At 33.8% G+C, this 22,199-nt stretch overlaps 1 protein-coding gene across 36 annotated transcripts in view; it reads right to left on the bottom strand.

Annotated features, from left to right (window-relative positions):
- DLG2 (discs large MAGUK scaffold protein 2) overlaps window positions 1-22,199 on the bottom strand; it is a 2,299,762-nt gene that overhangs the window by 1,008,552 nt on the left and 1,269,011 nt on the right. For 5 of the 36 annotated variants that reach the window (XM_017978571.4, XM_078340090.1, XM_035264080.3 and 2 more), the window contains exon 1: window positions 1,419-1,624. The exons of the other annotated variants lie outside the window; for them this stretch is intronic. In XM_017978571.4, coding sequence (XP_017834060.1) covers window positions 1,419-1,496 — 78 coding nt within the window. In that variant the 5' untranslated portion in view covers window positions 1,497-1,624. Of the gene's footprint in view, window positions 1-1,418; window positions 1,625-22,199 lie in introns of those variants that run through there. 36 annotated transcript variants of the gene reach the window in all.

Below are 22,199 nucleotides of genomic sequence, written 5' to 3'. Positions count from 1 at the left end.
ACTCTTGTAAAACATTTGTTCCAATAAAAGACCTACTCTCAAGTCTCTTTCCTTCAAAATTATTTGAAAGTCAAAACAAAACACAAGCTCAAAAGCCAACTGTTCAATATATGTGATATTAGTTGATACATGATAATTAGGCTTGTAATCTTTTTATCTGGTCTATATAGAATGGAGAAGAGACCAATTCTATCCCAATTCTCCCCTCCCTCCTCCACCAAAAGTGTTGCTAAATAACATGTCAGTCATCGTTCTATAATTGTTAGATATGGACATTCTACGAGGCTACAGCTCTAAAGCCAGAACTCCAATGATATTTTTTCTTCTCATGCTAAAGAAAAACTATATCTTGTTTAATCACTGGATTCTTGTTCATTTTATCATTTCCACTGTGAAGGAATGAATAGCAAGTTAAAGTGAAGACATCTTTCTAGGTGAGAGAAAGGACTATGTCACAGACCTGGAGAGCCATCTCTGGGTCAATCTCATGAGTTTATATAAAGCACTAAAGAGACTGGGCTAAAGATCATATCCTCAGAGGAATATGTAAAATCTGTTTCACAAGATTTTGTTACCTTTGCAAGTTTCCCCAATGCCCATCTTGTTGAATATGAATTCCCTAAATATGACAGTTTGGACAGTGCCCCAGAAAGCACTGGACAAATTAAAGATGTAAGGTATCATCTTTGGTTATCTCCAAGCGTGTAATATAACTTAGGACTTACAGGCTATTTTAATTTCTCAGAGACATATAACTAACTAATTAAGTCTACATAGAGATTCTCTGGAAATGACTGGCCATGCTGAATACAAGAAATGCAAATCTATTCTCTAAATGACCACACTACGTGGTTATAAATATAATTCTTGCTCATTGTGAACACTTTTGAAACGATGGCTTAGTGAAAGGATACCAAGCATCCCTGTTGAGTCTGGTCAACCTTACTGAGAGTCCTAGATATATGCTCCTAGGACGCACACTGGAGCACATGTACTACAGAAAGGCTCAGGTATATATAATGCCCACTTCAGAACCAAAGATCACAATAAATAAAATAATGCAGTATAGCAACAAGTTTACTAGAGAGCTCTCTGAACAAGCAAAAATTGCAGCTGTTCAATTGCTTTCATTCTATGTTATTTAAAGGAATCTTAAGTCTATGTGAAGACATTTTATCAACTGATGATTTCACCATATATTTTGAATAGCCAATGTTCTTGCTTAACCCTTAATGCTCCCCTCCCAAGCAACCTAGACTCTAAGTGTTACCCTTTTCAAAGTGGCACGGACCACATTCACAGTGAGAGGCAGGTTCTCACCCCAAGCAAATAAAGACTGCGTCTGTACTCAGACCAATGGTCCAGAGCAGGCAGTTGGCAAACCGGAAAGGTAATTTTCAACCCCACTCATTCCATACCTTCTCTGATTTCGCCTTCCTGGCATTGTGCACGAACCTGCGACCCAGCTTCTTAGCATACCAGATAGAGGCAAACATAGCGATGCTATGAAGGAATTCACAATGAAGCTGCCGCACAATCAACTTCCCACCTCGGCTCAGAGACGAACGGAATCAGGCTGGAGCTGTCACTTGCGGGCTGTTGCTTTCTCAGTTTCTCTCATGCTGGTTAGCTGAGGGAGAGGGTGGGAGGAGGGAGGGGTTGGGGAGAAAAGGCAGCCCTGTTTGGCCAGTCTGCAGGTATATTTACATCCTGCCAGCAGGAGGTCCGGGTGAGGCAGGCGCTGCCTTTGTAGCCAGCTCACACACATCCAGTTGGCTAAGTATTTGTCTGCAGTTCTTCAGCACAGGCACCGTCGCTACCAAACTCCATGTGTGTCAGGAGGAAGGGAAGCTGCAGTCGAGTCTAGAGGCAGCTCACCTCCCGCTCTAGGCTTGGACAGTTGCAATCCTCGCTTTGGCTTCCCTCTATCTTGACAGTGCGTGCTAGCGCCAGTGGCCACGTAAAGACAGATCCACATACAGCCTTGCAGGTAAATCAGCCAATACAGGAATTGCCAGGCATAGGGAAAAGAGCTGCCAGGCAAGGGGAGAAGCAGAACCACCATGAATCTGGCCCTGCAGGCACAGACAGGTGTCCCTGGAACCCAATATCACTCATATCCAAGAGGACTAAGAGGACTCTCAGGGCTGTTAGGGTGGCTGGAAACACAAGTTTCTTTCTCTTGTCCCCTCCCCCAACTCTGTTTTGTCTGGAATATCATTTCTCTGCCCACCAGCCAGCTTTATCCATAACTTACAAGGTAAAGACTTTATTTCTTTAGAGACTGGCCTGGGACTAAGGGCAAAGTGAGCAGGATGAAGTGTTCTCCCAAGTGCCTGAGTGAAGGTTCGTAGTTCTAGAAGTCATTAGCTTTACCAGTAAAAGAACTGAGGCCTCTTGTGCAGGATGATTTTTGACATAGGTACTGGATGATGGACAGGGCTTTAAATCTAGTGTTAAACTAAAAAGAGTAAACTACTGTTTTTTTAATCCCAAGTTTTCTTGTAGTGCCATCCAGTGTTCAGTGGATGACTGAAATATCACCTTTGGGAAGGTAGATTTATAGCAGCTTTTAAACTATGCCCCTTTGAAGAATTTTAACGCTTGATTCTAAAACTAAGTACTTCCATTACCTTATTAGAGTCTGGACGATCATATGAGGCACTTTTAAGATAAGGTCAATGCTAAGAGACAACTGTTTCCTTCAATGAGAGATAATGTTTTAGCCCTTTGCCAGTCCTACCAGAGGACAAAAATAAACTGCTCATGGTGGCAAGGAAAGCCTGCCTTCCAGTGGCACACAGACTAGACTCAATATAGTAAATGATTTTCAGCTGATGTGACAGAGGCTCCCTATGAGCACTAAAAAATCAAAGAATATCAACACACTTGCAGACACTTGGAAAAGAACTACCTTCTCTTAACAAAGTCACTTGAAGTCTATTCCCACAAGAGAGTTTGGTGTAGAATCAACAATAAAGTATATTGCAAACTATGTTGAACACCCTCATAGGCAGCTGGAGCTAGAACAAAACAGTGTAAGACAGGACATTGGTAGTCAGAATCCATGTTGATGTTACTCACTAAGGTAACCCTTGTGCCTAGAACAGTGCTTAGGACAACATATTTAATGTATGTTTATTAAAGAAACGAATGATCTTATTTCTGACCTGATTTTGCTTCTAATTTATTTCTTTGTTCTTTCTGGGTTCCATGTACCTCATCTGTAAATTAAGAGAATTGGGCAAATATTTTTTAAGGTTGTTTCCTACCCTATGAGTCTATGATCATGATTGTCTTCAAATAATATTGAACAGAAATCTCGAGTGCTCACCAGATACACAGGCTATGGGGAAATGATTAAATGTTCTGAAAAGTCAACAGTGGTAACCCTGGGGTAGCCCAGCTTCTTCTACCTCCTTTGGCATGCCTTGCTGCCAACCAGGGTTTGGTTTTTCCATTAGCTATTTCTTATGCTCTATGCTCCTACAAGCACTTCTTTCCTTTAATTTTCTTTTGACACTCTAAGGCAACCCCTGTGCAAATTTCTCCGCATTATACGCTGTACTTTTTGGAGGAAAAGTGCCACAGAAATCCAACAAATAAATACATGGTAACTCCTGCTTAGTTTTCGAAGAGGTACTCAACAGGACCGTAGCTTACCCATTATTGATGTGATGTAAAAGTATTTATTATTTCTGCATACAAGTTGGTCCAAGCCATGTTGTAGTTAACAGTGTATTCAACTAAAAGACTAAAGTAAATAAAAAGAATGGGGATAAACAATCCTCCCTAAGCTAATGATTAGAAAATTTTGTTCTTAACCTTTTAAGACAGAATCAGACAATAAAGAGGTGAGACAAAATACCTTGAACTTTCAAACCACTGATATCATAGTGGGAATCAAAGGATGTTAATTTACTCTGATGGAACTCACAGATCTTAATTTTTGATCTCTTTAAATAATGTTTGCCTTCTCTTCATGAGTTAAGACTTCACAGATCACTAGAACTGGGGCTTGGAGAGATCTTTGATGTTTGATCAGTTTGTTTATTGGTTTTGACTTTATGTTGAACCTTTAATGACCTTCTTCGCACACCTGACCAAGAGGTTTTATACTTTTTTTTCAGAACAATATCCTCATAAAATTAACTGGCCCTGTCAGCTAAGATTTAGCTTATGACAATAATAACTACTATTTCTTAAATAGGCAGTTAGAGGTAGAAAAGACAGTGCAGTTAGGACTCATGCTCATGTTATGCAAATGCTCAGCAAACTGTAGATACTCAAAATATATTTGTCAAATGTGTCTACGCCAAAGTAGGAAAATCCACAAACTGAGAAAGACTGGAAGACCCAATAAAAGAACAGCCATACAATTTTCAGTAGCAAAGTTGCTTGAAAGATGGATATAATGACAACTGAATGAAGTCACTGCCATATTGATACAACCATCTTCCCTGGCTCTCTGTGGGCAGATGTGTCTGCTGTCTACAGTTAATCCTACTAGTCTCTAACTATTGCTCTGCTGATTGAGGTAAATAACATTTGCACCTCTGCTGTGTAAGTAAAACAGATTTTTCAGACACTTTCCATCTATATATAATCAGTACCTGGACAGACTTTTTCCTTTATAATTTTATTTTTAAAGCCTCTCATATGACAGAAACCTATCAGTACAGCTGAGTTTGAGATGCAACATTAATCCTTTTAAGCAGCTTTGGGTTCATGCATCAACACACACACTATGTGAACCTCCTCTGAATTATCAATGTAAATGCAATGTTTAAATCAAGCCATTAAGTATCATACATTTTCTGCCTAGCACATGAATGGTTTTCTTTTAAAAATCATCTATATATAGCAGAGATAATTATTTTTAAAAACAGAGTCAAAATTCAACCTGAGGTATTAATATCTGGTAGCCTGAAAAGCTATTTAGTTTCATGTTGAATACAGACCAAACGAAATACCTATTGAGATATAAATAAGTTAATGTAAAAATTAATCAAAGATTTGATTGGTTTGTTTGTATATTTGATATGTATATTTGGTAGTCCTTTGGCTATCAAAAATAATATCTGATATTAGTAAATTATTATGAGACAGGACCTTGTCCTGACACGCAGGCTGGAGTGCAGTTGTGGTTCATAGCTCACTGCAGCCTCGAACTCCTAGGCTCAAGTAATCTTCCTCCCTCAGCCTCCAGGGTAGGTAAGACTATAGGCATGCACCATCACACTTGGCTAAGTTAATTTTTTTCTTTTTGTAGAGATGAGGTCTTGCTATGTTTCCCAGGCTGGTCTTGAACTCCTGGCCTCAAGTGATTCTCCTGCCTTGGGTTCTCAAAGTGATTCGCTGATTATTAAATAGCAAGTGTGGAATATATACTACAGAGAATATTTTGGTAAAGAATATATACATAATATTTAACTTCAATTCAGAGGAATGCCAAGGTCTCGACATTAGTTGCTTCTGTACAAAGTAGTAGAAAGGGAAAGATGAAAACATATATTTTGCTCTATGTATATATGTATCATGTGACTCATCTATATAACATATTCTCTTTAGTACTTGTGTGACTGAAAAGGTAAACAATATTTTTCCACAAAAATGTATTGAGTATTTACTACATATCAATCCGTAAGGGCCTATAAATGAATAAAGTACAATTCTTTTCTCAAAGAGCCCTATATAGTTCGGGACATATATGTATAAAGAAATACATTTTAGTGAAGAATGGCCTTGTTACAAATGTATGATTCTCAGGGATAAAATTACTGATTTTCAGCTTTTATATGATATAAACTCACTAATAAATAGCTAAACCTCTCTGCATGTTTTATCACTGTAGACAATACTAAAAAAAAAATTGTCACTATGAATTTATATGTATATTACAGTCAATGCATACAAAGTGACCTGGCTGCAGACAGATATATTTCTGTACCAAAGAAATAGCCAGTTGTTGATAAGTGTGAAAAAAAGGTTTCGAGTCACTTCAAATAATAAACCCTCTAACTCCAATTATAAATGAACAAAGCCTATGTCTATTTCTCCTCTTAAAATCATCAAAACTCATTCTCCAACATTCGAATATATCATGTGCTTCCTCTATGTTTAATCATAATATATTTGGCAACAGAAATGTAAAGAACCTAATGTAACAGTTACCTACAATCCAGATTTAATAAATGTTAATATTTTGTCATATTTGATTCAGATTAATTTTTAAAGAAATAAATTCTTCATAATAGAGATAAAATATCTTCACCCTACCTTCTCAAATTCATTTCAAAATAAATTTCAATTAACACTATTGTACCTCTCTCTTGGAGCACATATAACTTTCTTTAGAGCAGTTCGTTCAAAATGTAATTGGTAGATCATAGAATATGTCCAGCTTTAATGTTAATTCATTACAAATTGTTCTCCAGTTGTCATTATTAGTAACTTGAATGAGTTTATATTAGTAGTTTATATGAGTTCAATATTCTGTATAACACAATGTAATCAGACATTCATGTTTTCTAAACATAATATATAATGTTAACTCTTTGTAGTGTTGATGTGCATTTTCTTGATTACTGGTGAGACTTAACATGTTTTCATGTATTTACTGGCTATTTGAACTTCCTTCTGTTCATGCCCCTTGCCCATTTTTAAATAGGGTTATATTTTTCTTATTAACTGACTTGTGGAAGTACTTGATGCATACTGAACACTAATCATTTATTCTGGCTTTTGAATATATCTGTTTCCAATCTCTGACTCGTTTTAGTTTTATTCATGTAAGCAAAACATTTAAATTGCTTAGAAAGAAAATAAAGTTGTTTTTTAATTTACTGTGAAAGGAACAAGATCATATCCTTTTCAGGTACACGAATGGAGCTGAAAGCTTTTATCCTCAGCAAATGAATACAGAAACAGAAAACCCAACACTGCATGTTCTCACTTATTAGTGGGAGCTGAACGATGAGGACACATGGACACACACGGGAGGGAAAACAATACACATTGGGACCTATTGGGTGGGGAGAGCATCAGGAAGAACAGCTCACTGGTGCTAAGCTTAATACCTAGGTGATGGGTTAATCTGCCCAGCAAACCACCATGGCTCAGGTTTCCCTATGTAACAAATCTGCATAACCTGCACATGTACCCCAGAACTTAAAAGCTGATAAAATAAAATAAAATATTAAAAGAATAATTAAAAAATAGTAATTTATGATGGATGGTAGGAATCTATATTTTCCCCATATGTATGGCCGCTTTTATTTATTTATTTACTTGCTTACTTACTTAGCTGGTATATAATAATCCTTTTCCTCTTCCTTACTGATTTCTAATGTCCATGACTTATATATCTTGATAATACGTATGTGCATATAATTATTTCTTGGCTTTTTACAAATTGTCCTATTTTTATTTACCTGTGCCAGTAAGACATTATGTATGCTTTATAGTAAATACTGATATTTAAGGAGTGATTCGTCCTTTTCACTTGATCTAACTTTTCAAGTTAATTTTATAAATTTATACAATTGAGCACTTCTATACTACCCCAAAATGTCATACACACACACACACACACACACATATGTGTGTATATATATATATATATATATATAAACTTTAGATATATATACATTTTTTTTTTGAGATGGAGTTTCACTCTTGTCACCCATGCTGAAGTGCAATGGTGATTTTGGCTCACTGCAACCTCCGCCTCCTAGGTTTGAGTGATTCTCCCGCCTCAGCCTCCCCAGTAGCTGAGAATACAGGCACCCAATACCATGCCAGCTCATTTTTGTATTTTTAGTAGAGACAGGGTTTCACCAAGTTGGCCAGGCTGCCAGGCTGGTCACAAACTCCTGACCACAGGTAATTCACCCGCCTTGGCTTCTCAAAGTGCTGGGATTACAGGCATGAGCCACCGTGCTTGGCCTATTGTATACTATTTTAGTTTTGTCTTGTCATAGTAGTTACATTCCCCACCAAATCAGTCATTATTATTATCATCATTATTTTTCTTGTTGTGATTAACGTTTACTCACAGTAACTATCAGTTAACTTCTTCCTTTTTCAAATTCTAACTTCTCTTTCTGGATCAAAGTTTTTTCTTACAGATAAAAATATTTTAATAGTCTTTTTGTAAAAATCTACAATGTTTAAACATACTCAATCATTTCTATTTTCCCTGAGCTGAATGAAAGTAGACTAGATTTTGAATGAGAATATAGAAAGAGATTTGTAAATTGACGATGATTTTCCCTCAGCACTTTGAAGATGTTAGCCAGCCTACACTATCTTCTGTCATCAATTGTTATGATAAGATGACTGCTATCAATCTAATTGTTACCTATTATAAGAAATAGGTCTTTCCTAATATGGTCTGCAAGAAGAATTTTTCTTGCCTTTCTTGAACTGCAGTTTTACTATAATATTTCCTTTTTAAAAAAAAGTCTACATGGAATTTATTATGTTACTTTAATCTGATTATTATTAAAATAAGTCTCAGTCATTAACTCTGTTAAAATTTTTTTGCCTCACTCTCCTTCTCTATAATTCTGTTATTTCTTTTTTTTTCTGGACCATTTTTCTACCCGTACTATTGCTTCACATATCTCATGTTTTTTTCTCCTTCCTACTCTGTGCTGCTTTCAGGGTATATCCTCTGATCTAATTACTATTTTCTAATTTCAATTTTTACCTTACATTTCAGTTTATTATTTTTTACTTATCTACAGAGTGTTTTTAATCTGTATTAGTTTATACATTTTTAGTATAGTATTTAAAAACTATACATTTTTAAAATGTATTAGTTTATACATTTATTTTTATTTTTAGACATTCTATATATATTTAAATCTATCATGTTGTTTTTTTAATTATGATTTTTATTTCTTTCTTTATCACATTTTTAATCTGACACATACTTACTTTGTAGCCTTTACTATATTTTTATTCCCTAATTTTCATGAAGGTCTAATCTCACTTGTTTCATTCATATTTAGTAGTTTCTGCATCCTATTGTACATTTTTATTCTGAGATTATCTTTAGCAAGACTGTAGTTTCTGTGGGAGTCCCTGGAACCTTCAGTTGTGCAACTGTTGCTACAGAATAATTTTGCACATCCCTCTGCTAGTTGTCTCCAGAGATTTCACCAGTCCAAGAGCAGCTTCATATCAATTTTTTTTTTTTGTCTTGGGGCTACTCTCCCCACACAATAGGGTTGGGTTTAAATTTACTTTTTTCTATTTCTTTTTCCACTCATAATAGAAAGTGTTTCCTTTTTGCTACCCTAGGCTGGTGAGTAGTTTTTTAGAAGTACTTTTATGAATGAGAATCCCTTTATGTTTCAGTTTTATGTAACAGTCTCAGTTTCATTCCACTTTCTTTAGTGATCCTAAGGTCGAGTGTCCTGCCCTGAATGGCCATCAAAACACTACATTCTCCCCCTAAATGCCTTTATTGAGTCCCGTATACCCTGGGACACCATAGTCCGTTTAGGATCTCATTGCTCTGGCCATCATTATACCCAAACACAAACAAGTCCAAATGGCATCCTTCTAAATTAACCCAAAATCAAACTAGATCATTTAACTAGCCTACACATGAGGCTTTAGGGTTTAATAAGCATGTGTGGTAACAATATGTATACAGTTTAAGCGTTTTATGCAACAGATTTGGGAAAAATCACCTAATTAAAATGCTAGTCAAAAGTCACCATATTATAATAGTTAATTAGCTAAACTTAGGTATAAGCTAGAATACCACCATCATTTTTGTAACCTTGGACAAGTTTGCTAACTTTATAAAATGGGGGTTATAATGGAAACTGTATCATAATATTGATAAAAGTAGCAAATGAGATAATACATATATACTATTTGGAGTAGTTCTGGCACTTAGCATGAATACAATAAAAAATACTGCTTTTATTTTTATTCATATTGTAATCTTTAATAAAGACAAAAACCACAATAGTCTAGACAGATAATGCCTGCTCAATATTATAAGAAGAAGCAGATAAAAATAATTTCTAAAAAGTCTTTATACTTCTGTTTAATCATCCTGTGAGGAAAGTTTACCTTCTTTCTGCTTCAGTCTTTTCTCCCCTTTTATGCCATAATGCAAAGAAAACAAATCAATTGCAAACCTGTAAAAAATATTTCATAAATGTAAAATCTTTTCGTTTCCCAAGTGTCTCTTTCCTAAGCCAAGTAAATACTTTCTTGAGCCTTATGAATACTTTTTCTTTGCCTTTTTTTTTTTTTTTAGAATCTTCCCAGAGCCTCAAAAGAAGGCTCATAGGACCTGTCATAAGAAGAAAAAATTCCAACGGGTCCTGAAGTTATATAGTAGTTCTTAATCAACATGCTGTGATTTGCCACCCATGTGTTTAAAATTACATTTTCTAACAATAAAGAAATAGACTGTTATGGCAATACCCATCAAAAGGAATAAAGAACTGAGAAGACATAGGTGAGGATCAATGTATAAAAATGTCAAGCCAGTAGTCAAGAAGGAATGGGTAGTTAGTGGAACATTAGAACTTTGACTTGTGAGCATCAATGACAATGCATAGATAAGGCCAAAATTATTTTTGAAACAGATACACAGTGCTAAAGATGGATAATTTAATAATTTAGTAACTGAGAATGAAATTCAATATCTTCAAATTCACATGTTCTTCCAAACATGCAATGAACACAGACATTTAAACAGCACTCACCTAACCTGAGTGCTTTGGAATGGAAACTTTCTTATTAATTAAAATTCAGTCAGCCTGGTATTCTAGCTATCTCAACAAGAGAATTATTTTCATAATTCATGGAGGTAGAGTGCTAGTTTTGGAAGCAATAGTTTAGTTTTCATTTCATTTCCATCATTTGTCACATCTCTGGGTATTAAACTACATAATCAATTCCTTATGAGCTCAAATAATCTATTAGTTCATGACATTCATGAGACAATAATTAATCAGTAATAAAATCATTTCTTAAATTCAATGGTCATTTTTGACGAAGTTGGAGTCTTTCCATACCATCCCTTTAGATCTTCACAAAATTATGTTTCCCTGAGACTCTCTATACATTTGTACCTTTGAACATGCTATTTCTGCCATCTGCAGCCCTACCTATCCACCTTGCTTTCTGCTCCTTGTCATTTCATATGTGACAAATCTTAACATATTTTCCAAGATGTGGCTAAATAACTCTCTATGAAATTTTTTCCTGATAACCACATGACAAAGCCAGTAACTCTCTTCTATGCCCCTTATTGTATGCTGTATATAACTTGGATTTCATTTTTATTTTATTTATTTGTAATTACTTTGAGCTTCTGTTTCCCTCTGAATGTCTATGAAACATTCAAGAAAAGTAACATACTTTATCTATTTTTGTATCCTCAGAGATCTACATAGTCCTTTGCACATGGTAGGTAATAATAACTCTCTTTCGACTAATTTAATAGATGTTTGCTTAATGAATGAACAAATGAATAAGCATATCCCTTGAATTCAACAGTTCCACACTCCTAGTAGAAGAAAGGGAGGCACGATATGGAGTCCTACCTAGCATTTGTTATTGCCCTCTATTTGTATTTTTACCTTATACTCATCTTCATGCTCTAAGAGACAAATCAAGTCATTGCAACAAGGGTTCAAAGTGCCTCAAAAAACACAATTTCTAAAGGTAAATCACTGACACTTACTGACACATGGACCTATAAACTGTCACATTTTTTCACTTTGAAATTCCTGTCGTATCATAGGTACAGGTGATCTTTTGCAAAATATAATAAATAAAACTAATTTATACAGTAATAAATAATCCCTTTTTATTTTCTTAAAAATGAGACCCACTAATGAAAACATACAAATCATTTCATTTTCCATGCTGCCACCTACGTAAAACAGAAACAGCAGCTGCTGAAATCTTCAATGCCAATGTCAATTACAGATAGTGTTGCTGAAAATATTCCTGATATTAATTGCAACCTCTCTCCAGCTTAAAAAAATATAGTTAAAAAAAAATCTGTACTAGTATCATCTTGTTATAGGCTTCAGGGCTAACTAAAAAGAAAAGGGGAGTCTAATTTGCTAGTTGTGTTCTATATATCAGCTATTTTTACATTAAGCATCTTTATATGAAGTTAATAGTGCCTTGACTTTAAGAGACACAAAGTATCTTGTCCAGTAAAGTACTTAATATGCATTATCTTAGTATTAATCTAACATCATCCATTTTTAAAAGGTTTACATACTACCTTTATTGGTGTTTACTTAGGTTATTTTAAAATTTAATTTGACTCACTTTTTATTTAAATAAATTTATTTTAAAAGGGAACTTGTTGCCTGCCAGGAGAATAAACACAAGAATCTTTTTTCATAAATAATAAATCACCATATAAATAACATAATCAAAATAATATATTAATCACATTAAGAAGTAAAATAAAAATAATTTAAAAATCTAATTGAAAAGCTATTGATGGTTTATACTCAAGTTACAATTTTTTTAAGTAAACACATTAAAATTAAAGTATGAATATGTTTTTAAAACTGCCACATACCATCTTAAGTATATCATACTTCAAGAAATATTCTCATTTTATCCTCACAAAAAATACTTGAGTCAGATAATTACAACTTCCTTTCATATATTTAGGAAACTAAATTTCAGAGGAATTGACTAAATTATTCAAGGTCATTTGCCTAGAGGAATTAAGCTTTGAATCCTGGTTTGCTCCTCACTTGCTTCTAGATTTTCAAATCCTGTCTGACTCTCAACATTCTTATCTTTAAGACATAGTGTAACAGTACAAGGAACGTCATGTGGTAGCTTATGATTAAAAAAAAAAAAAAGCAGCAAGTTCTATGAGTTCAGATAACATTAGCCCATGAGTTGGAGTGGTGAAGACAGGCTCACTGTGATTAAAAAAAAAAAAAAAATGTGTTAGTACTTAGAAAATGGATCAGAACAAGAAGTACTTTTTTTTTTTTTTGCCAAAAGAAACAGCAGGACCAAAAGCAAAAAGGTTGGAAAACATGAGATGTGTTTGAGGAAAGAGGAAAATAAGGCAGAAAGACTATAGCCATAGTATAACTAGACCATGTCAATAAATATTTAATCATGACAAACCATGGTCAGAGTTACAAATTAGGGAGAATGATGAAGGTGGTAGAGATAATGGGGCCTGAATTAGGGAGATGATGGTAGAAATAAAGAGCAACAAAAAAACATTATTTATTGATATCCTAGACTAGGTTCAGATCCCTGCCCATTCTCTTAGTAAAATACTCCTTTTCACAGTGTTTATCATGTTGACAATCATCTATTTAATACAAGTATTTTTCATGCTTTCCTTGTGGGGCATTCCATGAAAGCAGAGACCATGCCTGTTTATTCATCATTGTATCCTTTGTGCCTAACAACGTGCTGGTGCATAATAAGTGCTCAAAGAAAAACAAAATTATTTAACTCATGAATGAAAGAAGAAATAACTGAGGAAACAGAAATTGTAAAATTTATCTGTAACCAAAACCTCAGCATCATGCAACATACCCATGTAACAAACTTGCACATGTGCCCTTAAACCTATAATAAAAGTTGAAATTATTATTTTTTTTAATCTGTAAAATTTGACTGCTGTTTTATTGGCTGAGAAAGAGTCAAGCAACTAAAGATTTGAGCCCAGGGGACTTCAAGATATTTGCAAGACAAAGGAAAAATTTTCATTATAAATGTTTGTATTTCTTACCTTGTCTATTCAATCCTTTTATCTTCTAATTTTTATAGGCTCTATCTGAAACTTGCATTGAATTAATGTCTTAGAAATTTAATCACTCACTTGCGGTATGTGCTGATTGTTTCTCATAGCCCACAATTTCTATTTAGGGCATCTACATTTTCTCAGTAGACTCTTCTAAAGCAGATACTTATTTTTTGTTGTTTTTGAAATAGAGAAAATTTTTTGTTTGTTTTTGAAGAAGTCATTTTTTAGAAATTTTATTTCTAGAAAAATTTTATGTTTTTCTAATTCTAGGGGGTTTATATTGTGCCTCGGGGGATATGCACATTCATGTGAAAAATGAAAAAGGTCATGATATGCTAAGTTTTGGATACTTTCCTATTATAACACCCCTGGAAAACTCAGGAGCATATATGTCTAAGAAGCAATGTGATGAAATAATCCCTTCTCCACTTATTTATTTATTCAACAAATACTAAATTGAGTGTTACTATGCACCAGCCTGTTTATAAGCAATGGGAACATAACAATGAACAAAACAAAAATCTCTAACTCATAGAGCTTACATTTTGTTGTAGAGAAGATATAGTACAAGAGATAAATAGAAAAATATAGTCTGATAAATAGTGAAACATCTAAAGAGAAAAATAAAGCAGAGAAATGGAATAAAAGGTCTTGGGAATGGTTAAGTTTTTCAATACCCTTATTAAGGTAAATCTCATCGAAAAATTAACTTTTAAGTAAAAATCCTAAGGATGTGAGAGGAAGCCAGAGAGACATCTGGGGAAAGAATATGTGAAGCCATTAAGAAGGGACTGTGTGATCTTACAGAGCTACCAAGTTCTAGATATGCTTTTTATGAAAAAGTAGAGGAATCTAGACAAATGAATAAAGAGATACACTCACAGACCTTTCTGTGAAATATAGTGAATGGTCATTTTTCACTCTCAAGTGAAATTGTAATTGTTTCTCTATTAAATAAACTGAAAGGTTAACCAAAGATGAAGAAGGAGAAGGAGAAGGAGAAGGAGAAAGGGAAGGAGAGAAGGAGGAGGAGACTAGGGCTAGCTTATTTGACAACAGTAAGGAGATCAGTATGACTAAAACAGAATGAGGAGGAAGATGGTACAAGATAAGGTCAGAGAGTTGGACATGTAGATGAAGGAAGAGGTATGGAAAGCAGATCTTAGCTTCATAGGCTACTGTGGGCATTTTGGCTTTTACTGTGAATGAGACAGGAAGCAATCTGAGTGTAATAACATAATATTACTAATGTTTTAAGAGGATTACTCCTGCTGTTATCTTGAAAATGTTGACTCCAGGGGGTCAAGGCTGGGAGCAGGGAGAACAGTTAAGAATTATTACAATTATCAAATTCAAAAGGAATAGTAACTTGGAAAAACTAATCAATATGAAAATTTTTTTAAAAGTGGTTGAGTATTGGACAATTTTTGAAGGTAGATCCAACAGAATATACGCTGCAGTGATGCGGCCTATGAGAAAAAGAAGAGTGGCACAGATGACTCCAAACATTTTGGCCTGATAAACCAGAAGGGTGATTCATCACCAGCTAAAAGGAAGGCTGTGGATACAGCAGGTTTTGTAAGAAACATAAGAAGTTAGGTTCTGACAACCTGGTGTGCTGGTGTGCACCTGTAATTCTAGCCACTCAGGTTGGGGCTTGAGCTCTGGAGTTTGAGTTCAGCTTCAGCAATGTAGCAAGACCCCATTTCCAAATAAATAAATAAAAATTTAAAAAGAATTACAAATGAATGAATCATAAACTCAGAAAAATTTGTTTTAAAAAACACAGAAAAGATAAGTCTTTAAGTTGATAGGTATTCCAATCACCCTGATTTGATTATATGAATATATCAAATTATGCAATTAAATATGTGCAATTATACCCCAAAAAGATGTACATATATTATGTATAAATTTTCAAAAAATGATTTTTAAAAAAGAAATTGGTTCTGGACATGTTAATTTGGAGATATCTTTCAGCTGTCTGAGTGAAAGGAGGTAAGCTGCTGGATATGTAAGTACAGAGCTGGAAGAAGATACCAGCATGGAAATGGTATGTAAAGCCTTGTTCACTGGCTAAAGTAGAGAAAAAGCTTAAAGATCAAGTCCTTGAGCATCTCATCATTTACACTTACCTATTTAATATATGATTTTCTTACTGAACTGTAAATCCTGTGAAATCAATAAACTGAAAGAGGGACAAGAAAGTTGAGGGTCTATGCAATGGAATCGGTTATAAAGAATTTTCATAGGGTTTAAGCTTGATAGAAAAGGTAGTAAGGCTAGAAGAGAGATGAAAACCAGAGAAAAGGTGATAGGATCAATAATTATGAGATGAAGTGGAGTTAAGGTTCTAACAAGTATTGCAGGTTTATCTTGTAGATATTGTACTTCATTCGGTTCAGATGATTACCAAATATAACATTTATCAGGTTTTAAAATATGAGTCAAGTACTTAACTACTTATTTAATTTTCGAAGAATTCAGTGTGGTAACTTCTAATTTTGTTCCCACTCTGCACATAAGTAACTAGAGAAATTAAGTACCTTGTTGGAGGTCACTCAAACAACAATGACACATTCTGCATGCAAGCCAAAATCTAACTCAGAATCTCAGCTCTTAACCACAGGTAGGTGCAGGATGCCTATCATATGGTCTGTCCATTTTCCTTGGAGAAGGGTCTGTAGCCTCTGTGAACCTGCTAGCTACATTGAGGATCAGAAACCACTCTTATTCTCTGTATACTCATTTCCTTTGTTGTCTGTTTTCGTATTTGTGAAGTCTTTGCGAAGTTCTATTCTGTCACAGAGGAGCTGAAGAAAGTCAAATAAAAGTTTTATTCATGACAGGCTAGATCATATAAGGAGATAGTTCTACCTCAGGTTGCCTTGGGGAAAAAGTAATTGAGGAGGACTGAGTCAGAGTACTTTTATCCTGTGTCCCATCTGCATAGTCTTATTTAAAAAATTGCTAAAGTAGATAATTAGCTAATCCACAGTATGAATTGAAAAACTGAATCTCCAAAGGAAGAAGATAAGTAACAAAGGAAAGAGGAAGAAGAAGGCACAAATTTAGGAGCCATTCTCATGGAAGGAAAGACTCTCCACTGAGAAGGAATAGATATGTTCTGACTACCCATGGAATTTGGGAAATTGTCCAGCTTCTGAGAATTTTTCCAAAATGTAGATGTAGAAAAGAAAAATCACTTTGGGAATGTAAAATACTGCAACCACTTCAGAAATGTTTGGGAGTTTCTAAAAAAGCTAAAGATATGCCTAAAATATGAACGAGCAAGTCCACTCCAAGGCATTCAAGCAAGAGAAATAAAAGCCCATGTTTATTCAAAATTTTATACAAATTTTATCATAGCTTTATTTTCAATATCCCAAAACTGGAGTAAGAAACAAATGTCCATTAACAGAAGATAAATACATTGGATTATATTTATAAAATGAAATACTACTCAGCAATAAAAAGAACTGTATTATTTATACAAGTAGAAGAATGGATGAATCTTCAAATAATCTGACTATTATAAGCCAAATAAAAAAGAACACATTTTGCCTAATTCCATTTATATAAAATACTAGAAAATACAAACAAATTTATAGTGACAGAAAGCTTATAAATGGTTGACCAATGATAGGATGAGAGAAGGGAAGATTTACACAAGAGCCAAAGGAAACTTTAGGGGATGATGGATGTATTGATTATCTTATTTGTGGTATGATTTTACAGGTGTAGATATATGTCAAAATCTATCAAATTGCACATTTTAAATGTGTGCAATTTTATGCCAATTATTATTCAATAAGGACACTTAGTATATAAACTTGAAAACATTTTATTTTCTTAAAAAGGGGGAATAAAATGATATTTTAATAAAGAAACATAAAATAATAAAGAAAACAGGTAGAAACTAGAATACTTTAGCAAACCATTCTATTTCTATCTCAACCTAACTTCTGTTCTTCTATCTCTCACCTACAGCAATTTTTCTAATAAAATTTCACACCTGTCCATTTCTGACACCATTTAACATTTAGTAATAATGCAAGTATTAACAATGTATTCGGGTATATGTTTCTGTTTGTCCTACATTGGAAGTGGATTAATAAAGAATTTCAGAAAACCCAATCCTCTTTTTCTTTTCCATTTTGTTTAGTTTGGTTTTGGTGTAGAAACAGACTTAAGCATAGCACTTAATTTTAATTTCCAAAATTGATTTTCTGCTCTATTTTCTGCTGCTTGCTTAGGAAACAAAGTTTACAAAGTCTATCTCCTAAACTATTAATCTCAGCAATCTTTGGCAAGCAAGCTATTCTAAAAGATCCAGGGGACTGTGTTATGTTCCCTCTCTTTGCCCAAATGCCAAAGCAGTTAGAAATTAAAGGAAAAAAAGGGGAAGTGAAAAAGAAGCCAAGTGGTTAAAAAAGCAAAACAAAACAAACAAAAAAACAAGAAAGTATCACTAAGGATCATGCATGCAACATATACTAGACTTTCACTCTACTTTTCATTGAGTATTTAAAAGGGCATAGCCACTGTTTGAAAATATATTCAAGGGCTTAAGAGCAGATCTAAATTAGGACTCCACATCCAGGGACCTTTGGGAATTCAACTGTATCATGTAAGAAAGTCTTCGCTGATGGGGAAGGGCTGCTTCAGATTCAGGAATATGGGCCAAAAAAGATCAATTTGTTTCCTGTCAGCACAGCTCAAATTGCATTCTTGACTCCACAGCACTGAGATCTTTCCAGCACATCCATTAAAGGAACCTGGCTCATGTTAAGGTTGTGTATAAGATCTAACATCTACGAAAATGAGCATAACCTTCGTCAAGAAAGTATGGAACACTGGGTTCTGAGCAGGAGGGCCTTTATGTTACTGTGCATGAAAAGCTGATGACAATCTTATGGCAAATATATTCAGGTATTTAGATAGGGCAAGTTAAACTTCCTCAGCTCATTCACTGAAGCTGCATGGACTACATTTTTAATAAATTTATTTAGAAACATGAATAACTAGTTATTCATGATAAATGAATCATGACAAGTAGCTATACAAGGAAATAATACATTAGAATCAGCTACATTTGGCCCAAACATATAGTGGAAGAATGCCCAAGTTTTTACCCTAAACAGACTTGCTTCATTTTTTTTAGAAACGTTCTAAGAGACTATCCCATATAATTCCCATAATTATGAGAAATAAGATTTGTCAATTATTTGATATGTGCAAGGCATTGTGCTAAGTGCTTTACAGGAAGTTCATACCTTACGACTTTGTGAAGTCAGGAGCTAACTTTATCCTTATGCTACAGATCTCCTCACTGGTCACTGCTTTGGTCCCTGTGCTTTAAATATACCACATACATTCTCTTCTCAGGTCTCATTCTTTGCTTTAACCTATTCCTGAAATTCTCTTTCCCAAATATTCATATGGTCACTCCTTAAGGTGACACATGTTCAGTGAATCTGTTTCTTTGGCTATGCTCTTTTTATTTTTAAACATTGCACTTATCAGCTTCTAACAGCATATTTTGCTTATTTATTTTGTTTCTTCTCTTCCCACCCTCACTAGAATGCAAGTTCTATGAAAGGAGAATTTTAGCCTTTTTACTCATTAGCTAGAAGAATGGCTGGCATGTTGTAGGTACTCATCAAATATTCGGAAGTGATAAGAGGAGGTGTTGCAGCTTTAAGTAACAAACACTTGTTATAAGTTACTATTCAAAAAAAGCAAAAGTAATATTTTAAAATAAATCTTTGTTTTTAGTTCAAGGTTAGCCAAGAGTTATGCTAATAAGCCATATTCAGACAACTTTATCCAAACATACTTTGCAAAACAAGAGGTTAAGCAATTTGACTAAGGGGGCAATAATTCTGAGTTTATTAACAGGTATTAGGTACAAAAACTATATGTGACACCCTAGGCTTTGCCGTCCAAAGCTTCTAATCTTGTTGAGAACAGAAAACATATAACCTGAAATAATTCAAAGACAATATATCAAATAGTTATCATTTATTCATTCATATAAAAATTACTACCTGCATGTGCAAGGCATTCTGGGCTAGGTGCAGGAGGTATAGAGATGAGTAAGACGTAGTTCCTGACTTCAGGGAGTTTACAGTCCAGTAAGAGATTGGTTATACTACAAAATAAAATTTGCTTAATGGAATAAAAACTCGATAAATGGAATAAAATGTGCTAAAATTCAGTAAAAATACAAAATGCTTTGAGAGTTCATAGAGGGAGAAATTACAAAGACAGTATATTACATACTATACAAAGACAGAATATAATCAAATGCCAAACTGTATGGCAGAGACAATAAAATGCTATTGCCTATTACTCCTGCAATTGAAATACACCAGGGATTTTAGTAAGCTTTCATGCAGAAAATAACATATGCCAAGACTCATATTTCTCTTATTTCCCTGAGAAAGGGCATTGAGCATTAAACAGAGTGCACCCCGAATGATGTTTCCAGCTGTTCCTGAGAGTAGTTTCATAACCTCAGTTTTATTCTCCTCTTTCAGGTTTTTCAAACAAACTAAAGAGAAAGCCTATTATTAATTTTCCAAAGGTTATATTTATAATTAAATTCATGTAAAATTGATTAAATAAAACAAATCTCACAAATACAAATTTTTACATTGCATGTAAAGTATTGCTTCCAAAAAGCACTAAATAAAATACATCTATATTTCAATATTTGTCTAATTTTTTGTAATTTTAAAAGTGTTGCTAATTATTACAGAAAATCTAAACATATGTAACGTAAAGTAAAATTTGTCTGCAAACCTCTTATCTACTCAAATGATAGTAAACTGATATATTGCTTTCCGTACAGATATAGATGCAGATGTACACATAAATGTAGAGACTGGCATAGCTACTAATTATAATTTTTGTAATCCATTAGTGTAAGAAATTGTACCCCCATCTAATGTGCTTCAGAGATATGATTTCCTGTGGCTAAATAATATTCCATCTCATAAATGTGCCAACTATTATAAACAACACTGTGGTAAAATAAGTATACAAAATGCTGATTATTCCTAGAATAAGAATTAATGACTAAAATGGTAAAAACATTTTTGAGACTTCTGCTAAGTGTTGCCAAATTGCCTTCCAAAACATTACAATGAAGTAAATCCTGTCCAGAAGTATCCCGAAGTGATCATCTTTCCCCAGTCTTGTCACCTGGAACACTGCCATATTATTTTCCTAATCTCTGCCAAGTTGATAGCTTAAAATCAGTACACATTGATATTTTATTTATGTTGTCATAAATGTTGTTAGAATATTTTATTTGTTTATTTGAATTTATTGGAAATTTTGTGAATTGTTTAGGATGTTGGTGATTTTCAAACTGATCTGTTAAGGGCTCTTTAGACTTTAAATATAATAACTTTTTCATATTTGTGGCTTTTCTATTTTTTCTTTTTTAAACATAGTATTTTAGAGTTCTTATGTAGTCAAATGTATTCATTCTTTGTGAATCATTCTATTGCATTTATGATTAGAATGCCCTTAAAAGCCAAGATCAGTTAAGTACAAAGTTTTCATGATTTTATTTTTACATTAGCCTACCAATATCTCTGTAATTAAGTTGGTGTTTAATTATATAAATTATTGGTAATATTTATTGAATGAATACTTTGTCAAGCAATACATGAAATTCTCTACATGAATAATCTTCTATTTAGTCCTCATAAACACCTTGTGAAGTAATAAAAATTCCTGTTTTTCATGTGAGGAAACTAAAGTTCAGAGAGAGTGAATTACGTATCCAAGGTTATACAACCAATAAATGATGGAGCCAGAGTCTGAACTCCCGCAGTTCCTAAGCCTGCACTCTTAACTAGTCCATTCATGCTAATATAATACAGATCCAATAATTTTTCAGCAAATTGCCGATTTTATGAGCATTATGTTTTGAATAATCTATCAATTTTCTCTTTGATTTGTATTTCTTCCTTCATTGTGTATGACATTACCATACATACCAAGCTTTAATCCACACTTATCCATTCTATTGTATTGGTCTGTCAGCCAGTTCTCGCATCAGCAGTATACCATTTTAATTGTTGCAGCTTTGTTATGTTTATTAATATATAATAGGACCAATAGCCCATTTACTGTTATACCTTCTAACAAATAATACCACTTCTGTATTTATCATCCCAAGTAAACATCATAATCCTTTTATTAGTTCAAATAATTTATTTGACCATCAATAAATTATAGTAAATATTAGAAAATTTTAGGTGTATGTACTTATGGGGTACATGATAGATTACTGTTTCTGAAAAAATAAATACAAGAAAATTTTGTTTTTTTCCATTTTTATTTATTTATTTATTTTGAGACGGAGTTTTGCTCTTGTTACCCAGGCTGGAGTGCA

The sequence above is a fragment of the Callithrix jacchus genome, chromosome 10 (genome assembly GCF_049354715.1).
Source record: "Callithrix jacchus isolate 240 chromosome 10, calJac240_pri, whole genome shotgun sequence".
NCBI classification, from domain to species: domain Eukaryota; kingdom Metazoa; phylum Chordata; class Mammalia; order Primates; family Cebidae; genus Callithrix; species Callithrix jacchus.
The sequence above is the reverse complement of the archived record's forward strand: the minus strand, read 5'-3'. Positions and strand labels throughout refer to the sequence as shown.